The sequence below is a fragment of the Urocampus carinirostris genome, chromosome 8 (assembly GCF_059441175.1).
Source record: "Urocampus carinirostris isolate Australia breed hairy pipefish chromosome 8, RoL_Ucar_1.0, whole genome shotgun sequence".
Taxonomy (NCBI): Eukaryota; Metazoa; Chordata; class Actinopteri; order Syngnathiformes; family Syngnathidae; genus Urocampus; species Urocampus carinirostris.
In genome coordinates this window covers 42285264-42306361 of record NC_142356.1, presented here as the reverse complement: position 1 = coordinate 42306361, position 21098 = coordinate 42285264, and the positions used below count along the sequence as shown (strand labels likewise).

Below are 21098 nucleotides of genomic sequence, written 5' to 3'. Positions count from 1 at the left end.
GCTTTTGTGTGAATGTGACCTTCACCAATGTCAATTTGACAGAATTGAGCGACAGGTGGTCAGCCTGCGGGCACAAACACACAAACACTCATTACTAAACTGCAATTTTTATGAATAAAGTATCGGTTTTGGTCACCATTAGTATTGGTATAAGTCCAAAACTAATGGCGTATTGGCTTAAATGATTTGGATTTATTAGACTAAATATGGTACTGGGAATTATTAGTGGAACTAACGAAGATTTTATCAGTTATTGCTGGAGTCGGAAACCTGCAGCTCAGGAGCCACATGCGTTTTTTTAGCGCTGTCGAGTGGCTCTCTGGCACTATTCCAAAAATGTTTACAAAATGAAAAAAAAGGGGTAGGGAAATATTTTCGTTTTAATATGGTTAATATGTTAAACCATGACACAACCCCTTTTAACATTTTCAAATGATGTAAAAATGTGCAGAAGATATGCTACATACATACAACGAGTTCACCGGTGGGAATTGACTGGTTTGACTCCCACTCTCTCACAGGGATAAAGCTGTAAAAATGTAGGATACAGGTTGTTGCAAAGTCATATATTGGGAAATGAAGTTGTGGCTCTCAGGCTTGAACTCCTGCCTGGAGAACTTAGCTGCAATGCAAAACTCTGTCTCATCTCTCCTCTGCTTGTTTTCCTCCCTCTCCCTTGTGACTTGCGGCACAACTTTGTTTTTCGTGTTTTGGTACATTATGGCTCTTTTAACATTTTGGGTTGCCAACCCCTGGGTTATCAGTATCAGTAGAAAAATACAGTTTCATCCCTAATAAATACAAATCTCCAAATACCTTAATATGAATCAGGTATCTGTGTTGATTGCCATGAATACAGGTTTCAGTGTAAAATAAATTGGCATCGGACACATATGATTTTGATCATTTGGATCTGTTCAACTAAATATAATACTGGGTGTCAATAGTATAACTAATCTTTTAAGAAGTTATCCGTCCCAAGAAGCAGGATTTTATGGGTTATTGGTATTGGTACAAAATAAATAGGTATATAAAATCCCTAAAAAAGTAATATCTTACATAATTGACTAGCTACTGTACTTCACCTTTTTGCTATCCTGGCACCTAAAGACGTAGCAGGCACATCTTGGAGCATCTTTGAGCAAGCACCCGAAGCTTTCAGGTTGGCGGCTGTTGTGGATGAGCTTGGTGACCTGGTGAGGGCGACACTCAAACAACACCACGTGGGTCAGAGGGTCCCACAGGAGCCCATCGGGCCTCTCTTGCACACAGCGCACCCAGGAGGGTGAAACCCAAAGAGAAACGGTAGGACCGGGCTCCTCAGACTTGCTGATTTCGGCCACCACCCACGGCAGCATCGTCATGGTGGTCATAGAGTGGACTGGAAGGGAGCCCACGAGGGTCAAATTGTATCGAACTTCCTCCACCTCCATGGCTTCCTCTGAAGTTTCGCCGCATGTAGATGATAGTCTGCAATCCAAAGGGGTATCTACCACTTTTAAGGACTTGACTTCAAAATAAAGGCCCTCCATGGCACCTCCTGGGAAACAAATTTATGGAAAATTAGACCTGAGGGTAGTTATCAGCAGCAGTAATGGGCACGTTACTTCAAAAAAGTAATTAGTTATAGTTACTCACTACTTCTTCCCAAGGGTGACTTTAAAAAAAGTTGTTGTATATCAAATAATTCGATCATTTTCTGAGCTGTATTTGAGTCAGTTGAATAAAGGAAAGAAATTTTTGTTGTAGAACCTTGTAATGTTTATTGCACCTTACCAGCAACAGATTATTTTGTTTGCAATACGAGTGTAAGAACTAAACAGTAAAAAATATCAAAGAATAATAATCAGCATGTACATAAACAGGCACAATAACATACTTAAACATTCTCAAACTCAAGTAAAAACGTAGAAAAAACCTACGTAAACAGGCACAAAAAAAATTACGTAATCAAATTTAAACACCTAAGTAACACGCACAAGCGTATGGAAACATGCACAAAAACCTTCGTACGTAAACACATAAAACCTACCTAAATACACACAAAAACCTACATCAACACATAATCCATTCATAAACACATAATACATTCGTAAATAAACACAAAAACAAAACACACGAAAACGTACGTAAAACTCACAAAAACGTACGTAACGCACCACTTGTAACCGTCAGTAACGGCGGTAAAAGCAATTAGATAGATTATTGAAAAAAAAAAAATAACGCCGTTACGTTATTTATAACGTTATTCCCAACAATGCTCATCACATGCAAAAAAAATCCCATTAGAAAATGTAGGCAATAAAATCAGTTTAAAAAGCACATTTAAAGTGCATTTATCATGCTTTTTAATTATAATTTGTTTTTATTTTATTCTAACCATTTTGTGTGTATGTATTATGGTTGTTGAGTTTTTTTACACATTTTATCATTATACACTAAAGGTTTTTATGAAACAAACTGAAAAGTGCTATACAAGTACATTTGATGGTTTGGTTGATTGATTGATCTTTCCAAGTGAAATGCGCTTGTTCTCTTAGCAGAAAAAAATCTGATTTAAATCATGCCCTTTCTCCTTTCATATGGACGAACGTGAGTAATCTGATGTTTTTGTATTATAATTCTTCGAGAACAGTGTTTTGTTTACCGTGTGCCCTGGGTCCATATGGGTTTATTTGTGAGCTTGTTGCTTGTTTATGGTAGACAAATGAAAACGGGGCTAAGGGCCCGGTCACACAGCCATTTGCGTCTGTATCGAGGCTGAATCACGGCCAGAAATTTCTGCCTGTGAAGCAGACGCTGTTGGACGCTTTGAGATCGCCATACAGACGAGATACAGCAGGTGCTTTACACGCGGTCGGAAATTCACACGCGGTTGGCAGCGCGAAAAAGTTTTGCGCTGCTCAAAACTTTTAGGGCCCGGTCACACAGCCTTTCACGGGCGTATCGAGGCTGAATCACGGCCAGAAATTTCTGCCTGTGAAGCAGACGCTGTTGGACGCTTTGAGATCGCCATACAGACGAGATACAGCAGTGCTTAACACGCGGTCGGAAATTCACACGCGGTTAGCCGCGCGAAAAAGTTTTGCGCTGCTCAAAACTTTAGACCACGTGTTAACCGCGGGCGGCACACGTGGTACACACGAGGCAATGACGCGGAAATGACGCGGAACGACATGCCATGGCCGCGGCCAGGGCGTGGTTACACGTGGGTAGGATGCGAAATTTCAGCGGGTAATCGTGGGTGGAGCACTGTCATAGCATGTTCTGCACCTGTATCGCGGTGTTATTACGTGAAATTAGCGTGTTACACGTGTGACGGTCAAACGCCTTTCTCCGCGTATATACAGCGTGATTTGCCGAGCACACGTCAGTTGTGCTCGAGACGTCAAGGGGTGAACATGGATCCCCGTCACCGTAGTGACCTCGTCTTAATCCATTTTTATTTCTTGACATTTCTTTTCATTTTATAACAAGATAATAAAATAAAAATGAAAAACTATTACAATAATAACATATTGGCTTCTTCGGTGCCATAGCTTGAAATCTTGATCGTCACGGGACTGTGTCTTGAGCGGTTATGATTTCTACAGCCCGGTGTTATGCCGAGAAATGCATCCCTGCCGAGATTTGCATCCCCTCGCTACTACAACCACTTTTACCTCGTTTTATCTCACTTTTATATCACTTTTAGGGAATGTAATGGCGAACATATAACCAAATCCACTTCGTCTTGCATTTGTTGGGAATGTAATACAACATAAACTATTCAGTCTTTGTTTTTGTTGTGAACGTAATCGAACGGTAATGCACACCGTATATAAATCACTTTTGAGAACTGTTATGCACTCTACCGTAAAGCTTATTATGCTGAAATAAGCTTTATGGTAGAGTGCATAACAGTTTCAATACGAGCAAGTTGAATAGAAAAAGGCAAAATAAACAAAGTGATTTGTATACGGCGTGCATTACCGTGACCTGGTGAGGGCGACACTCAAACAACACCACGTGGGTCAGAAGCCTGAATAGTTATTTTGGCTCTGCCCTTGGGTAAAAAAAAAAAAAAATATATATATATATATATATATATATATATATATATATATATATTACATATATTAAAAAAAAAAAAAACATGTTTTGAAATGTGGCATTTTATAGCTGATAAGTTTGACAATAGGCTAATCACCCGGATCAGGGATATGCAAACTACGGCCCACCAAACAAAAATGGTCAAAATATAAATGGGTTAGATTCCTTAACTACTTGTACAGCTTTATGGCACCCATCTGTCTCCAGGCCAACATGTGTTACCACCCAATCTCAAACAGGGGACCTATACGTGAGAGACAAATGTGCTAACCACTGCACGACGAAAACATAATAATAATAATAATAATAATAATAATACACAATTACTACAAAACTAAATATCAAATTTAAATAATTAAAAACAGGATCTAACATATTTTGTCTTCAATCTGTTTGGGAAAAATACTACTTTATTGGTCTTCATTGACTCGAAAAGCGCTATATAAATGCAGACCATTTACCATATAGACAAAAGTACTTTTTCTGAAAAGTTATACAAAAATACTACAGACATACTACAAAAATATACTATGGAGATACTACAAAAATACTCCTATAGAAATACTATGGAATGAAAGTACAGTAATACTATAAAAATACTACAGTAGAAATTCTACAAAATAAAAGTAAAGTAATACTATAAAATATTACTGTATAAATAATAAAAAATAAAAGTACAGGGATACTATAAAATACTGCCGTGGAAATACTAAAACAATAAAAGTACAGTATTATTATAAAACACTACAGTAGAAATTCCCCCAAAAAGTACAGTAATACTATAAAGATACTACAGATATTCTACACAAATTCTACTAAAGAAAATTCTACACAAACACTACTGCAGAAATTCTACGATGCGGTGCTAGGAATTCAATTGGTCAAACATTTCAAGGTATAGGAGTATTTACGACGCTGTGTTGTTCACATTTTTGTTTTGTTTTGTTTTGTTTAATAAGGAAATAATTTTGGGTTGCTCTTGGGTTGTTAGTTGCACTTTACGCCCATGGTTCCAATTATTTTGGATGATATTGTAGCATATATGACTCAGAGACATGTAAGACAGATAAGTAGTGATGTGCTCCTCGGCTCGAGTCCCTCAAGCGTGTGCCGAGTATTTTAGATGAGTGGTTCATGAACCACGAGTTGAGCTGTGCGTTGATGATGTAAGCGATGACGTTTGAAGGTCCGCGAAGCAGGTGTACCACGGGACTGATTCAGGAAATTATTCGCTAGCTTTGAGTATAGTTTGAGGAAAGATTTTAGTACAATTGGTGACATTATCCGCAAGTATAATATTAGTTTCTATTGCTATGCAGATGACACTCAACTGTATGTGCCACTGGAAAAAAATGGACATTTAAGTTGTATAAATCTGGAGGCTTGCCTTACTGAGATTCAAAGATGGATGTCAAATAATTTTTTACGCCTTAACCCAGAAAAAACTGAAATGTTGATTATTGGTCCAGCTCACTGTCGTCAGTTGTTTTGAAACACTACTCTGAACCTAGACAAATGTAATATCACCCATAGTGACTCGGTCAAAAATCTAGGTGTTATATTTGATCCTAATCTTTGGTTTCAGTTACACGTGAAAAATATTACCAGAATAGCTTTCTACCACCTCCGTAATATTGCGAAGATTCGTTCGATGCTGTCCCAATCAGATGCAGAGATTTTAATTCATGCGTTTATTACTTCTCGGCTTGATTACTGTAATGTATTGCTTTCTGGTCTCCCGATGTCTAGCATTAAAAGTTTGCAGCTGGTTCAGAATGCGGCAGCTAGACTTTTGACTAAGACCAAAAAGTTTGAGCATATTACTCCTGTATTGGCCAACTTGCACTGGCTCCCAGTCCACTTAAGATGTGACTTTAAGGTTCTCTTATTAACATATAAATGTTTGCATGGGCTTGCACCCTCTTATCTCTCCGATTTGATTTCCCCCTATGTTCCTGCACGGAGTCTGCGCTCGGAAAATGCCGGTCTACTTGTGACTCCGAGAGCCAAGAAGTCGGCGGGCTCGAGAGCGTTCTCCATCCGGGCCCCGGTGTTATGGAACGCCCTGCCTCTGGAGATAAGATCTGCAACCTCAACGGAAGTTTTTAAATCGAAGCTTAAGACACACTTCTATTCCAAAGCATATGATTGATGCCCACCTCATATTCTGTTTTGTCCTGTCTTTTTCCGACACCTGCCTGGCTGATACGAAGGAGAAGGATGATTTGGGATGGGTCAGCGGACCAGCGTCTGACCTGCAGCATGTCAACCCCTGCATTTACCAGCTGGCAGAGACGGGAGACAGCGTCGTGGCCCTCATAGACTTTCTGGACTGGTTTGCAGGCTGGGGGCATCGTTGATGTCATGCACTTTCCGGACATTTTCAACATCTTACCTAATGTTTACTATTATGTGCACAGTAATGCTAATTGTAATTCACCCTGGTCAATCCTGGAAGGGGGATTACCACATGTGAGGTCCTTTCTCAAGGTTTCTCTTTTCTCCTCACACTGAGGTTTTTGAGTTGTTCCTTGCCCGCATGCTGGTTTAAGATCAGGTAATTGTGTAATTTTGTAATTGTAATCCTGTGCAGTCATTTGAGACATTTTTTGTGATTAAGGGCTATATAAATAAATGTGACTTGACTTGACTCAATTATGTGAAATAACAGATAATTTTGCCCATTTAAAAAACAATTTAACCATCATATTTCATAGTATTTACTAGAAATGTCATGTTAATACCAAGCAATACAATCAATATCATTAAAAAATTACAAAAAATAATCAGATTTTCAATTCATATGTATTTTGACATTACATATTTTAAATCATACAACATTTGTTGCTTATTTTGAATATGTTTTGTTAATATTATTATTATTAGTAGTAATAGTAGTAATTCCATCCATCCATCCATTATCTGCACCGCTTATCCTCAGTAGGGTCACGGGGGTGGTGGAGCCCATCTAAGCTTTCCTTGGGCAGTGGGCAGGGGACACCCTGAACTGGTTGCCGACCAGTCACGGGCCACACAGGGACAGACAACTCACTCGCTCGATCACACCTACGGACAATTTGGACTGGCCAATTAACCTGAAATGCGTGTTTTTGAAATGGGGGAGGAAACCAGAGTGCCCGGAGGGAACCCCCGCAAGCACGGGGAGAAACTTTCACAGGAAGGCTGGTAGCTGGATTTGATACCATGACCTCAGACGAACGCGTTGACCACTCAGCCGCCGTGCCGCCCAATAGTAGTAATTATTTAAATATTTGTTCTCAGCCATTTGAGATAATTATACACATTTTAAAACCAAATTACTACTTTCAACAATGATTATAATAATACTATTAATGAAACCACAAACAATGATGTATTGGTAAGAAAAGAAGTAGTAGATATTTTCGTAAAATAAGAAATAAAAAAAATCCTAATTTTAAAGCATAATTACTTTGCATTTTTAAAACATTGATTATAATATTATTGATAATACTCACAATATTTTATGTGTTTTTTTTCACTTTAAAGCCCCAATGTGTAATATTTGACCACTAGATGGCACTGTGTTGTCTGGTGTGAGCGAGGGCCAGTTCCAGTGAGCTCAGCCTGGGGGCAGACAATCATGGCAGCAACCTAGGTGCGGATTCCACTGTGTAAAATAAATAAAAAATTCTCGATTTACTATTTTTCTATATAAAAATGTTCATTGGTATGACAATTCGTGAGTGTTTTCTTCGCATTCAAATCAATGTTTTTTTTTCTGAATGAATACTTGAATTCCTTATACAGGGATCAGAATGGAGATTTTCATTTTCAGCTGAAATAGCCAGGGTCCAGGGGCCGCAGGCCCCGGCCAGGTCCAGGGCGGAGCCCGGTGGGGGAAGCCAACAGCATTTATCTTATTTGCTATGTGAAAATTGCACTAGAATGAATTAAATCCAACAAAACAGAAACCATGTATTTTTTTCAGTTTTAAGATGTTTAAAACAATTGGGGGATTACAATGTTACAACCATCACCATTGTTGTTGTGTTTTGATGATGAAGATGGACCTTGTATTTAGCTACTAATGAACAATATATATGAAAATATATACATTAATAACCATTCATCATTAATTTGAAAATAGAATGCACAAACTGAACATGCTTAAAGAAAATACATGTCAGTCTGTGACAGTCTTCTCCAGCCATGACCACTTAAATTTATTCTTGATTCCTTTATCAATCTCGGAGACAAAAGCCTCATCTTCTTTTCTTAGTATTTTCATATTTACTTTTTCAAACACTCATTTCACCGTTTGAAAAGACCGGAAGGAGCGCCATGTTTGAGAAAGCCAATGCTCTGAACAAAAGCTCCGCTGATTGGTTATCAGCAAACCTATCGACCAATGGTAGGAGTCGATCTATTTGTTGTGTGTTATAGATCTAATGCGCTGCGCTTCTTTTTGCCGATTTTTCTCGCGATCTCTAACTGCTAACTTGGGGTGATGAAACAGTCACGTATCATACCTCACCCCCCCAAAATATTTTCTCATCGAATTTAGACGATTTACGGGAATGACCTTTGGGGTTCAAAAACAGCGGAAATCCGCGGATCCGCGGAAAATTCTGATCCCTGCTTATAATACACCAAATTTTAAACACTGTCCTTTTAAGTAATAAAATAGTAATATTGTTGAAATAATGATAGAAAACGTTGAACGTCCCTTTTTAAGTATTGTACTTCTTTTACTTGAGAAAAATGCTTTTCGATGCTCAAAATGAGAAAAAAAAATATCAATCAACAAACCATTTTTTGCAGAACAGAATGCGAGAAACAACTTCTTAAGTCCTCAAGCCTGTTTACAGACGACTCCCCCAAAACCCCCAAGCCCATTCTCCCAGGTCTTTCTTTCAATCCAGACCCCAGGCGGTATTTCGATTGAGGGGTGGGAGTGTTGAAATGACCACCTGGTGTTGTTTGCACTTGCACCATGACAAGGGCACGCACGCATAGCCCCACCACATTCATATTTGGACACAAATGCAGAAAATAGTTGAGAAGCACTGCCCAGACCAAACCCAAAACCTAACCGTTACAAAGTAAAATAATGTGTGTCCGACTTAGATGTGATATGTTTCTAATCTAAACTACTTTATAAATCCCAATTTGTGTGTGTTTGTATGTGACTTATAAGCTCTAACACGACGCAATCTATTTTTTGTTAAAATGTACACAGTTTTGTACTTTAGGCCTCCATTGGTGTCTTTAGCTAGATTTCGTGTCAAGGCACCCCCAATAAATACGAACAAAATTGATAAACATCTACAGTACTTTGGAGTGTTCTGCTTTTATGGGGGCTCTACATCTTCTGGCGCCCAAATTGAGTATTGCATCTCCCAACCACCGATCTCGACAAGTTGCCATTTTGCTTGTATAAGTACCGTATATGATTAAATAACATTTGAAACCTTAAACCCTAAAAAATTAGTAGGTGGTGAGTACGACTTACTGTACATGTGATATACTATACTTGTATAGGATTAAATCAAATTAGAAACCCTAACTCTAAACACCGAGCCCTAACCTCAGACCACTTTTACACATACACTAGAAATATCACACTGCTATTAACTCATTCATAACAATCAATTAGTGTTGAAAAATTGTCTTTTGTGTCTTTCATGTGTTTGTTTTATTCCAGAACCGAGATGGTGGGTTTTTTAAAATTAGCGCTAAAAAGGATAAGCAGTTCCTTCGAAGATTTTATTTACAGAAAATTTCGGGCATAAATGAGCTGCAATGACTATAGAAATGTAAGAGTTTCGGGACTTGAGCTGATCACATCTCCTCATGAGCTGAAATTGATGTTTCCTGTCTCATTATGTATTCTATTCAAAGAAGTCGGGTGATAGACGTAAGAATGGCGCTCAAGGCTACTTCTTGCTACAAACAAAACAATGGAAGTTACATAACTACAAATAAACAAATGAAGAAATGATACAACCATGACTAAATATAGGCAGTGACATATTTCAATATAACAACAAAAGTCATTCATTTCCTTACTTGTTTAATTGGAAGCAGGAATGAAAACCACTCACTCAGGTTCAGTCCCAAAACAATCCCGCAGAAATTCTGCCAGCAACCACACAAAGGAACCTTGACTGAGTGCGAGTATAGTTGTAGGCTGGTGATTCGTTGTGAGTTAAATTTAGAAGAAAAGTTTCTCTCTGACTCCATGAAGTGGCAGGCCTCAACGCATGACGAGGGCGTGCAGAGTGCGTGTACCAAGAGCAGGACACGCCCACTAACACCCACGTCAAGTGTGTGTAGTGGAAACACAAAAGATGAACACAAAAACATCAGGGTTGTTTGGGAAGTTTCATAATTGCGTTTCCATAGAGACAATTATGAAATAAGATTCCTATAAAGCAGGGTCTAGGTTTACCCACCAGGGAAAGGTATAAGAAATCTGTAGGGGGCACCCCCGAATGCTGACTTTGTTTAATCCTGGGCTCGGGACGAGCGCAAGTCAAACTATACTACGCTTGTGTCCCTGCTTCTGGGTCATTTTTGTTATTCTGTGCCATTTGAGTCCCAGTGACATACAAAGTTATATTTTGTGTACAAATTGGCTCATACTTATCTTCAAAAGATTTTCTTCTATGCTTAACTGCCCTCTACCATAAAACACAGGTATGCAGGATGAGTTAATTAGTTGGTGCTGGCTTCGACAGTACAACTCATTACCACTAGTGCTGTAAGCAACAGTGCCAATGAGTTGGGCTGGCGAAAAAAATAAAGTTTTTTGGGGGGCTTAAATTAAGTCGCTATCTTGCTGATAGCACATACTTTGTGCTATTCCTATCTATGATCTTTTTGTGACAATGAGGTGCTATAAACTGCCTCCGCCGGACTTGTTTACAAACACGGAAAAGGCTCGATAGGTGCTGGGTAGTAGTTGTCCTCAATACAGAAGACTAAAAAGAGAGAATGTTCCGAATGTATAAAAAGAAGAGCCAAATTTAGACTCATTTTAATGATCTTGATTGTTTTGAAGTAGAGTGACTTCAATTTTTCAATCTTAGAGACTGCTGATCTGTTGTTTTTATTTTACTTGTTGTAGTTAATATTTTTGGTGTGTTTTTCAGAGTATCTGTGTCTAAATTGGTTAAAATATAATTTTAAGTAGCCAATTTTTTTTAATGTAATCATTTATTATTAGCACTTAAGACTTAATATTTGTAATTTATTTTTTACTGTTTTGATTTTGAGGGATTTTGTGTTGTTCAACTTTAAATCTGTTCTGTGTGTAAATAGCTAAAATTGTTTTATTCCCCGAATTGTTTTTTCTGACCTTCAAACACATGTCGTGCCTCCTAGTGGTGCATTTATCCAGTAAAAAACATTGATTTTAATACTAGGCAAAAAAACACTTGAGCTATCACACCAAAGTTAATTCATTTTCGAAAAAAAAAAATCATAACTTGGGATAATTGCATTTTTTTACATTGGGGAATCCCCACTTAAGTCGGCACAATGTTTGTCTGGAATTCTGCAGCCACGTTGAGCCATTTATCACTGGCTTTGGTCAGATATTACATATTGGGGATCTAATTAATGAAGTTTTTTTTTTTTACTAGGAGTCACAAAATTATACGCACTGTCCCTTTAAAATATGTCACATAGAGGTCTTGGGAGTGTATGATTGCATTCTATGTCAGATTATTGTTTTTCTTCGTACTGACTCTTCTCCTTGTTTGGCTGGTAAATTTGGTACACCGTGGTCTCGCAGCACAATAATAATTATTGTGTCGACGTTCCATCAATGTTTACGTCCAGCATCATCACTCTTTCATATTTTGTTCTGTTATAGCTGGTAGAAGTATCAACGTATTCTGCGTTGTCTTCTTTATCGTTTTTATTTGATCAGACATAGTGTTCTTTTTGTGTTTTGTTCAATTAGTTAGTGTCCCAACATATCCTGCGTTATCTTGCGTGGAAGTTTTTGTCCAATCAGTTGATTAGTGATCCAACAAATCCTGCAGTGTTCTTTCTTTTATGTTTTTGCTATGTTAGAGTTGTTGTTTCGACAAGTCTCTTACATTTTGTGGTTTCGTCATAGAGCTTTTTGTTATTCTGTCCTACTGTGGGAATGTTTATTGTGTAGACTTACTTTCATGTTATGTTAGAGATTGTTGGTGTTGTAACATGATTTAGTTGTTCTATCCATGTGTGGGTTGCTGCATCGTAGCCTTTTATGTTTCGTTCCCCTAGAACCAGTTGGTACAATAGTAACTGATAAGAGTGGCAAGGTAAATAACCCCTTATGTTCCTGTAAAATCCACCTAAAATCACAATCCTAGAAGTGAGATAAGTAAATTGAATGCTGTTCTTGAACCATTTGGAGAATATGGACGGTTTTGGTCCAATTTGAAAAGTGACTCTGATGTTTTGTCCCACACTGAAATAATGCCTGCAAGTGCTACTTACATTGAGTAATCTAAGTTAGAACACACAGAAATAGATCTTTATTCTTGCCAGGATTTTTTTTTGCAATCGAATGCCTGCAAATGAGTGTAGCATGTGCATCTTAGCTGAAAAACAGCTGGTACGATAGCATGGTCCCAGGTCAAAGTTGATCTCAATGTGAAAAACTTAACATTGTATTTTACAAATTTTTCAAAGGTATGTTTAGGCGTCTCCCAAAGTGGCCATTTGGTGACAACCAGTTTGCAGCTCTAAAACCTCTGTGACTGTGAAATTTACTTCGGCCACATTTTAAAAAATTGTGAAAAAGTTGTAAAGGTTCAACTTTTCTTTACAGAAGCCAATCACTGATTGTGCATACTTGAACGTAATAATCATGTGAAAAAGTAGTTTCGGAGTTGCATTTCGAATGTTTAATTTTGGCTCAGATTTCAATACACATGAAAAATATGCATTCAGTCGTATGCAAAAGTTTGGGCACCCTTGATCATTTTCAAGATTTTCCTTCACAAATCATTGGTTGTTCGGATCAGCAATTTCAGTTAAATAAATCAAATAGCAGACAAACACAGTGAAATCTGAGAAGTGAAATGAAGTTCATAGGATTTACAGAAAATGTGGAATAATTGCTTGAACAAATGTCGGCAGGTGCTTAAATTTGGGCACCCCAACAGAAAAATTCCATCGATATTTAGTAGATCTTCCTTTTGCAGAAAAAAACAGCCTCTTAACGCTTCCTATAGCTTCCAATGAGGGTCCGGATTCTGGTTGAAGTTATTTTTTGACCATTTTTCTTTACAAAACATCTCAACTTCACTCAGGTTTGATGGTTTCCGAACATTGACATCCCGCTTTAAATCACACCACAGATGTTCAATAATATTCAGGTCTGGGGACTGAAATGGCCATTGCAGAACATTGCACTTGTTCCTCTGCATGAATGCCATAGTAGAATTTGAGCAGTGTTTGGGGTCGTTTTCTTGTTGAAGTATCCAGCCCCGGCGCAAGTTCAGCTTTGTCATTGATTCTAGAACATTGTTCGCAAGAATCTGCTGATACTGACTGGAATCCATGCGACCTTTAAATTTTACAAGATTGCCAGTACCTACCTGCACTGGCCACACAGCATGATGAAACCACCACCAAATTTCACTGTGGGTAGCAAGTGTTTGTCTTGGAATGCTGTGTTCTTATTCCGCCATGCATCCCGCCCCTTGTTATGTCCAAATAACTCAATTTTAGTTTCATCAATCCACAGCACCTTATTCCAAAATGAAGCTGGCTTGTCCAAATGTGCTCTAGCATACCTCAGGCGACCTCAAGGCTACTGTCGCATTACTCTCCCATACAGCATCTCCTTGTGCAAAGTGCGTTGAATAGTTGAATGATGCACAGTGACAACACTTGCAGCAAGATCATGTTGTAGGTCTTTGGAGCTGGTCTGTGGGTTGAGTTGAGTTTGACTGTTCTCACCATCCTTCACCTCTGCTTATCTGAGATTTTTCTTGGCCTGCCACTCCGGGCCTTAACTAGAACTGTGCCTGTGTCTTCCATTTACTCACTATGTTCTTCATGGTAGAAACTGACAGCTTAAATCCCTGAGATAGCTTTTTGTATCCTTCACTTAAACCATGATTTTGGACTATCATTGTTTTCAGGTCATTTGGTAGTTGTTCTGAGGCTCCCATGTTGCTATTCTTCAGAGAAGATGCAAGGAGAACAACTTGCAACTGGCCGCCTAGAACACCCTTTCTCATTATTGCACCTGCCTACTTTTGTTTAAGCAATTATTGCACACTTTCTGTAAATCCTATAGACTTAATTTCATTTCTCAGATATCACTGTGTTTGTCTGCTTTATGATATATTTAACTGAAATTGCTGATCCGAAAAACCAATGATTTATAAAGAAAAATCTTGAAAATGATCAGGGGTGCCCAAACCTTTGCATTCGACTGTATATTTATGTTGGGGATTTCCTTGGCTAACCAATGTGTCAATCATCATTTAAATCGGTAACAACTGGCTGAAGGTGTTTGAAGCCAAATATCTGTAAAGTAAGTAATGTCCGTTATTTTCAATAAAGGCCCTCAAAGGCTGTCACAGGCTTAGGACCGCAAAAAAGAGTTTGCAATCGGTCAAGAGTGGTGTGACTCAAAAGGTCAGAGGCCAACAGCCATTTTGAAAATCGTTTTCTGGGTTTGTTTACTAGTAAAAGGGAATTATGGGGTGAAACAGTCCGATTAAAACAGTGATAGTCAAACAATGCAGAAATGCTTTGAAGCAAATTTTTATTTATTTTATTTTTATCTGTCAGCATTATAGTGTGTTTTGGAGTAAATATTTTACACTGTTAAATTCACTGGACTGTCATGAATGTAAAAAGACCATGTTTGTGGATAATCATTTCATTAATGGAATACTACGGTACCTTTTGGGTAATATATATCGGCTTTGTAGTTTTCGGGTATCTCGTTTCAGACTTACCGGGATGTTTTATATACTATTATATAGAAAGTACACGCACGCGCACAATGTAAAATAAACAAAAAAATCAAAGTTAGGATCAGGACAATCCAATGCATTTATAACCACAGCATTTACAGGACAACACATGGATCACATTGGGAAATATGCAAGATCACTCTTGACGTCAAGTAGACCCCGAGATACTGCGTCTCCGCCTTATGTTTTTAATTTACAGTGTAGGATAGGGCTTTTGTGACTACTATTGGTCTGCCACTGGTATGTGTCACTGCATCATGAAAATACAGATAGATATGCTAAAGGGTAAACTACCTCCTACAATGCCTTACCCACTCTTCATTCATTTCAGAAGTTCCCGCGTATTTTAATCTTTAAGTTGGATAACTGACCAAAAAGCCCCCAAACTCTCATATGTTCATAAAATAAGGACTTCTTTAGAAAAATCCTTAAATAATCATAAAGAATTGCTGTTGGTCCTTTGAATGTGAGCAATGCCCGTTTGTATTCAAACTAAACAGTGTTAGAAAATGGTTCTATTCCGGCTTGGGCTGCAACTTATTCTTCTTCGGTTCGAAGAAGTTGTTAACAATGGCGTCAACCAGTTCATCCAGCTCCTTTTTCAAGCGCTCCAAATCACTGTTACAATAAGAGAAAATAAAATGAGCAAATTCCTTTGTCGTGATTTTGGGGCCACAGTGTTTTTTTTTTTTTGCTCACTTGTTTCCAGGGGCTGCGCAGAGTTCCGTGTAGTATTTGATTTTGGGCTCTGTGCCGCTAGTTCTCATGGTGGCCACGCCTCCGTTGGAGAATGAGAACGTGATCATCTGACTGAAACGGGAAGTGGGGAGAATCTAGGGAACACATCATGAAAACAGAATGAAATGATTACAACTGGGAATATGCCGTATAGCAGAGGTCAGGAACCTATAGCTCGTGAGCCATATAATGACACTTTTCATTAGTGCATTTGGTTTGGAGATAAAACAGTACCCGCTCGGTTAACTAGTTTGCTGTCACATGAATGCAGAATGCCCGCGGCCTCTGTCATGAAATTAACAATATGTAGCCCGCTAGTATTGTTGACCGCAGTATAAAATTTGTTGCCCCAAAAAATTCCCCATTCTGCCAGATTGCTGTAGCCCTTTGGCCACCCTGCCCTTGGCTTTTTGCAAGAATTCTAGACCACCCCATTTCCAACATGGTGATTGTAAATTTAAAAAAAAAGGAAAGTTAAATGTGAGGGCCACCGCTCCCAGGACAGGTGAAAATTTGATTATTGTTCTTCCGAAACAACTGCGTCTGCCTTATTTGCCTAGACACTTTGGCTGTTTTCAAAGAATATAAGAACAAGAGGCATTGCCAGACCAAACATGTTGACACCAAAAATGTAACGTGAAAGGCATGCTGTGCATTGACGTGTTGATCAGTAAACATTTTATGGGTCACCTCCATTTTTTGGGGGTGACAGTAAAATCTGGTTTCATCACATGTAACTTTTTATATTAAAAAAAATAAAAATCTAGAGCAGTCGTTTTGAACCAAAATGTCACAATAGCAAAATATTCATATTTTTTGTGGAGATCCATACCATATATGAAGACCAAATTCAGCAAAACCACCAAACCCGCTCCTCCCAAAAATACAAAACCAAAATGTATCTGTTTGACATTAGATGAAATAATAATGCCAAAGTCATGTGTCTCCTATCAACAAATATACCGAGTTACTCAAGATAATTGAGGCTCATTTTAACCCCTTTTTTCATAAATAATGGTGTCAAAACAAGGTGCAAACAGTTCCTTTGTGAATATGTCACTAAAAAAGCACAGTAAAAGTTCATGGCAGTATTTCCCTTCAGTGCAGTGGGCGAATGCGAGAGAGGGGAGAGTGCTGTGATGCATAGCTCCGCCCACTCCTACCTCTCGCGCTATTGAATTGTTCTGTGCGCTTGGCTAGCGTTTGAGGTGTAATTACAGTTTGTTGTGTGGGTTTTAATCATAAAGTGTCTTATCTAATAAGCTTCAATAGAAAGGATTCTATAGCAATGTAAAGCCAAAACGGGGTCTGTTGGTGTGACAGCTTGACTGTAAAGTTTATAGTCAAGCTGTCACACCAACAGACCCCGTTACAGTGTAAACTAGCTAAAATGGTGCCCTTTATATGTAAGAACAGACAACATGCATGAACTTTGGTTATGCACACACCAAACCCAGCACAGTGTTTACCAGAATTGGAATGCTGCATTGGAAATATCACAAGTAGCATTTTGTCACAGACAATATGTACTAATGAGCCATATGTGGTCTTAAAGAACCATTTATGGCTCTTTAGGTATGGGTTCCTGACCACTTATCTACATCTTGTTACGTACGGCTTTATGATCGGGGTGGTTACTGTCATAGCCGGTGGTCAAGTCACGGACGGCGGTGATGGAAAAAGGACCGCACGTGCTCGGATACGAGTCCTTGCCACCATAGTTGCGTAGGCGCTCAAACAAACTGCAGATCACGTCCTGATCATGGCAGATGAAGTAGGAATTCTTGCTTAGGTGGTAGCCATACCTGACACAGAAACATAGTTAATAGGCAACCCAGCAAGTCTCACGGCTTCAGCAAGGTATGCTACGGGTTAAGCAAGACAGTTACTTAAACTCGTGTGAAAGATAAATAATAATAAAGATAATTAGAAACAGAATAAAAAAATAATTTTCTCAATTCTAACCCAATTTTATTTTTCTATGGTTTTCAGAATCCTTGGTAAAGTTTACCTTTTTAAAAACGTACACTATATATTTAAGGAAATCTGAGTTAGTTAGTTATTCTGGTAGCAGTGCATAGTGCAGCTAATATTTTATGGAGGGGGAAAAAAAGACAAAATCATCAATGTACAACTACATAAATAAATTGTAAAATAGATACAATATAAAAATACACATCAAACAATATAAATAGAAAATAAAAAATACACAAAAATATACATTGAATAAAAATAAAAAGTAATAAGAAGAAGTACAAAGTGGTACAAAAACAATGGTAGATACATTATAAACACAATTAAGAAGAGCAAACACAAAAAATAATAAGACAGATTTCAAATAATTAACTGAAGATATAAATAATAAATCGCATAAAAAATTCCAGACAATAATTACTCACATGTTTTATTGCAAGAAAAAAAGGAAAAACAAATAAACAGATTCAAAATAATAAAAAAGAAAAAAAATAGAAATGCAAAATGTTAAAAATATTAAATATAAATCCCAGAATTAAAAACTATATATAATTGAATTTGTATAATTTATGCTTTGAGACTTATTTAAATAAGGAAAGATTCAAACCATCGCATGAACGGATCAATGCTTTTATTTAATTTCCAATTTATCTTTTGTATTATTTCCAAATTATGTTTTGTATATATTTTGAATCCTGTGTTTTTCTTTTTACCGTTATTTATTCATTGAATGATTAGTTTGGGTATTCTTAATTTTTTTATTTATATTCTTTTAGCATTTGAATTTAAAACGACATTTTGCATATCTTATCCCAGTTATTCTATGAGGAATGGTTGGCATTTCTTGAATCCCAAGACTTTAACCTTCCGAATGATATTTGGAACGATGCATTTGAGTGACCTCGTACGGACACCACATCCGCACGTGTTCTTGACACGTATTTGCTTCTTTGCAAGCTTTCGGAATGTTAAAGGGGTAATAAGTTTGACTGAAATAATCTATTTCTATTTTGTCGACGTTCCCGATTTAGCGCCTTATAATCCGGTGCGCCTTATGTATGTCAAATATAGGACCAAAAACTATTTTTTCGGGGTGCGCCTTATAGTGCGATAAATACGGTAATCAAGTTAAAGTAACCCTACCCAACCCTGCATACATACACATACATATATAAATACACACACATGCATTTATACACACACACACGCGCATATATATATACACGCACACATGCGCATATATATATATATATATATATATATATTTATATATATATATACACACACACATATACATACATATATTTACATATACATACATACATACATACATAGAAATATACATACATATAAATATATATACCTATATGTACAAAGAAATATACATATACATCTACATACATACATCTACGTATATATACATACATCTACATATATATACATCTACATATATATACATTCATATACATTCAACTACATATATAGACATCTACAATATATATATATATATATATATATATATATACATACATACAGTAAGACCTCGGTTATCGCGGTTAATGGGGACCAAAATCACCCGCGATAAGCGAAAATCCGCGAAGTCGCGGCGCACCTTCCAAAAACAAAACAAAAAAAAAACAATTTTTACATATACACACACATTATATATACACAAATATATATGTATATATATGTATGTATATGTATATATATATGTGTATGTATATATATATGTGTATATATATATATATATATATATATATATATATATATATATATATATATACTGTCTCAGAAAATTAGAATATTGTGATAAAGTTCTTTATTTTCCGTAATGCAATTAAAAAAACAAAAATGTAATACATTCTGGATTCATTACACATCAACTGAACTATTTCAAGCCTTTTATTATTTGAATATTGCTGATTTTGGCTTACAGCTGAAAAAAACTCAAAAATCCTATCTCAAAATATTAGAATACTTCCTCAGACCAAGTAAAAAAAATAATTTTATAACAGCAAAACTAAATCAAACATTTGAAAATGTCCATTGATGCACTCAGTACTTGGTTGGGAATCCTTTTGCACGGATTACTGCATCAATCCGGCGTGGCATGGAGGCAATCAGCCTGTGGCATTGCTGAGGTGTTATTGATGCCCAGGATGCTTCGATAGCGGCCTTCAGCTCATTTGCATTTGTAGGTCTGGTGTCTTTCATCTTTTTCTTAACTATACCCCACAAATTCTCGATGGGGTTCAGGTCAGGGGAATTAGCAGGCCAATCAAGGACAGTGATGCCATGGTCAGTGCACCAGTTACTGGTGGTTTTGGCACTGTGGGCAGGTGCCAGATCATGCTGGAAAATGAAATAGTCATCTCCATAGAGCTTTTCAGCAGATGGAAGCATGTAGTGCTCTAAAATCTCTTGGTACACAGTTGCATTTACTCTGGACTTGATGAAACACAGTGGACCAACACCAGCAGCTGACATGGCTCCCCAAACCATTGCTGACTGTGGGAACTTTACACTGGATTTCACGCAACTTGGATTTTGCTCTTCTCCAGCCTTTCTCCAGACTCTGGCGCCTTGACTTCCAAATGAAATGCAAAACTTGCTTTCGTCTGAAAAGAGGACTTTGGACCACTCTGCAACTGTCCAGTGCTTCTTCTCCATAGCCCAAGTCAGACGCTTCTTCCGTTGTCTTGAGTTCAGAAGTCGCTTGACCATGGGAATACGGCTATTGTAGCCCATTTCCCGGACACGTCTGTGAACTGTGGCTTTTGATACCTGGACTCCAGCTTCAGCCCACTGTCTTTGAAGCTCCCCCAAATTCTGGAAGCGTCTCTTCTTCACAATTTTGTTAAGGCTGCGGTCATCTCTCTTGGTTGTGCAGCGTTTCCGTCCACATTTTTCCCTTCCAACAGACTTTTTGTGGATATGCTTTGAAACTGCACTCTGTGAACAGCCTGCTCTTTGAGAAATTTCTTTTTGTGTCTTACCCTCCTGATGGAGGGTATCAATGATGGTCCTCTGGACAGCAGTCAGATCAGCAGTGATTTAGTTTACTGAACCAAGCTGAGTGTTTTTAAGGCTCAGGAAACCCTCGCAAGGTGTTTCGAGTTAATTAGATGATTCAGGTGATTAGTTGAATAGCCTACTTGTATACTTTTTCATGATATTCTAATATTTTGAGATAGGATTTTTGAGTTTTCTTAAGCTGTAAGCCAAATTCAGCAATATTAAAATAATAAAAGGCTTGAAATAGTTTAGTTGATGTGTAATGAATCCAGAATGTATGACATTTTTGTTTTTTTA

At 37.6% G+C, this 21098-nt stretch overlaps 2 protein-coding genes across 4 annotated transcripts in view; both read right to left on the bottom strand.

Moving 5' to 3' along the window:
• tbc1d1 (TBC1 (tre-2/USP6, BUB2, cdc16) domain family, member 1) overlaps nucleotides 1–10342 on the bottom strand; it is an 84483-nt gene extending 74141 nt beyond the window's left edge. The window contains exons 1-3 of one of the 3 annotated variants that reach the window (XM_088342755.1): nucleotides 10144–10342; nucleotides 7590–7741; nucleotides 1086–1540 (exon numbers count right to left, since the gene is read on the bottom strand). In XM_088342755.1, the coding sequence (XP_088198881.1) occupies nucleotides 1086–1532 (447 nt within the window). In that variant the 5' untranslated portion in view covers nucleotides 1533–1540; nucleotides 7590–7741; nucleotides 10144–10342. The remainder of the gene's footprint in view (nucleotides 1–1085; nucleotides 1541–7589; nucleotides 7742–10143) is intronic. The other 2 variants (XM_088342753.1, XM_088342752.1) reach the window with 2 other exon arrangements.
• A 4784-nt stretch (nucleotides 10343–15126) lies between these two features.
• pgm2 (phosphoglucomutase 2) overlaps nucleotides 15127–21098 on the bottom strand; it is an 80485-nt gene continuing 74513 nt past the window's right edge. Inside the window, exons 11-13 of the mRNA XM_088342751.1 lie at nucleotides 17425–17614; nucleotides 15771–15904; nucleotides 15127–15689 (exon numbers count right to left, since the gene is read on the bottom strand). Of these exons, the coding sequence (XP_088198877.1) occupies nucleotides 15587–15689; nucleotides 15771–15904; nucleotides 17425–17614 (427 nt within the window). The 3' untranslated portion in view covers nucleotides 15127–15586. The remainder of the gene's footprint in view (nucleotides 15690–15770; nucleotides 15905–17424; nucleotides 17615–21098) is intronic.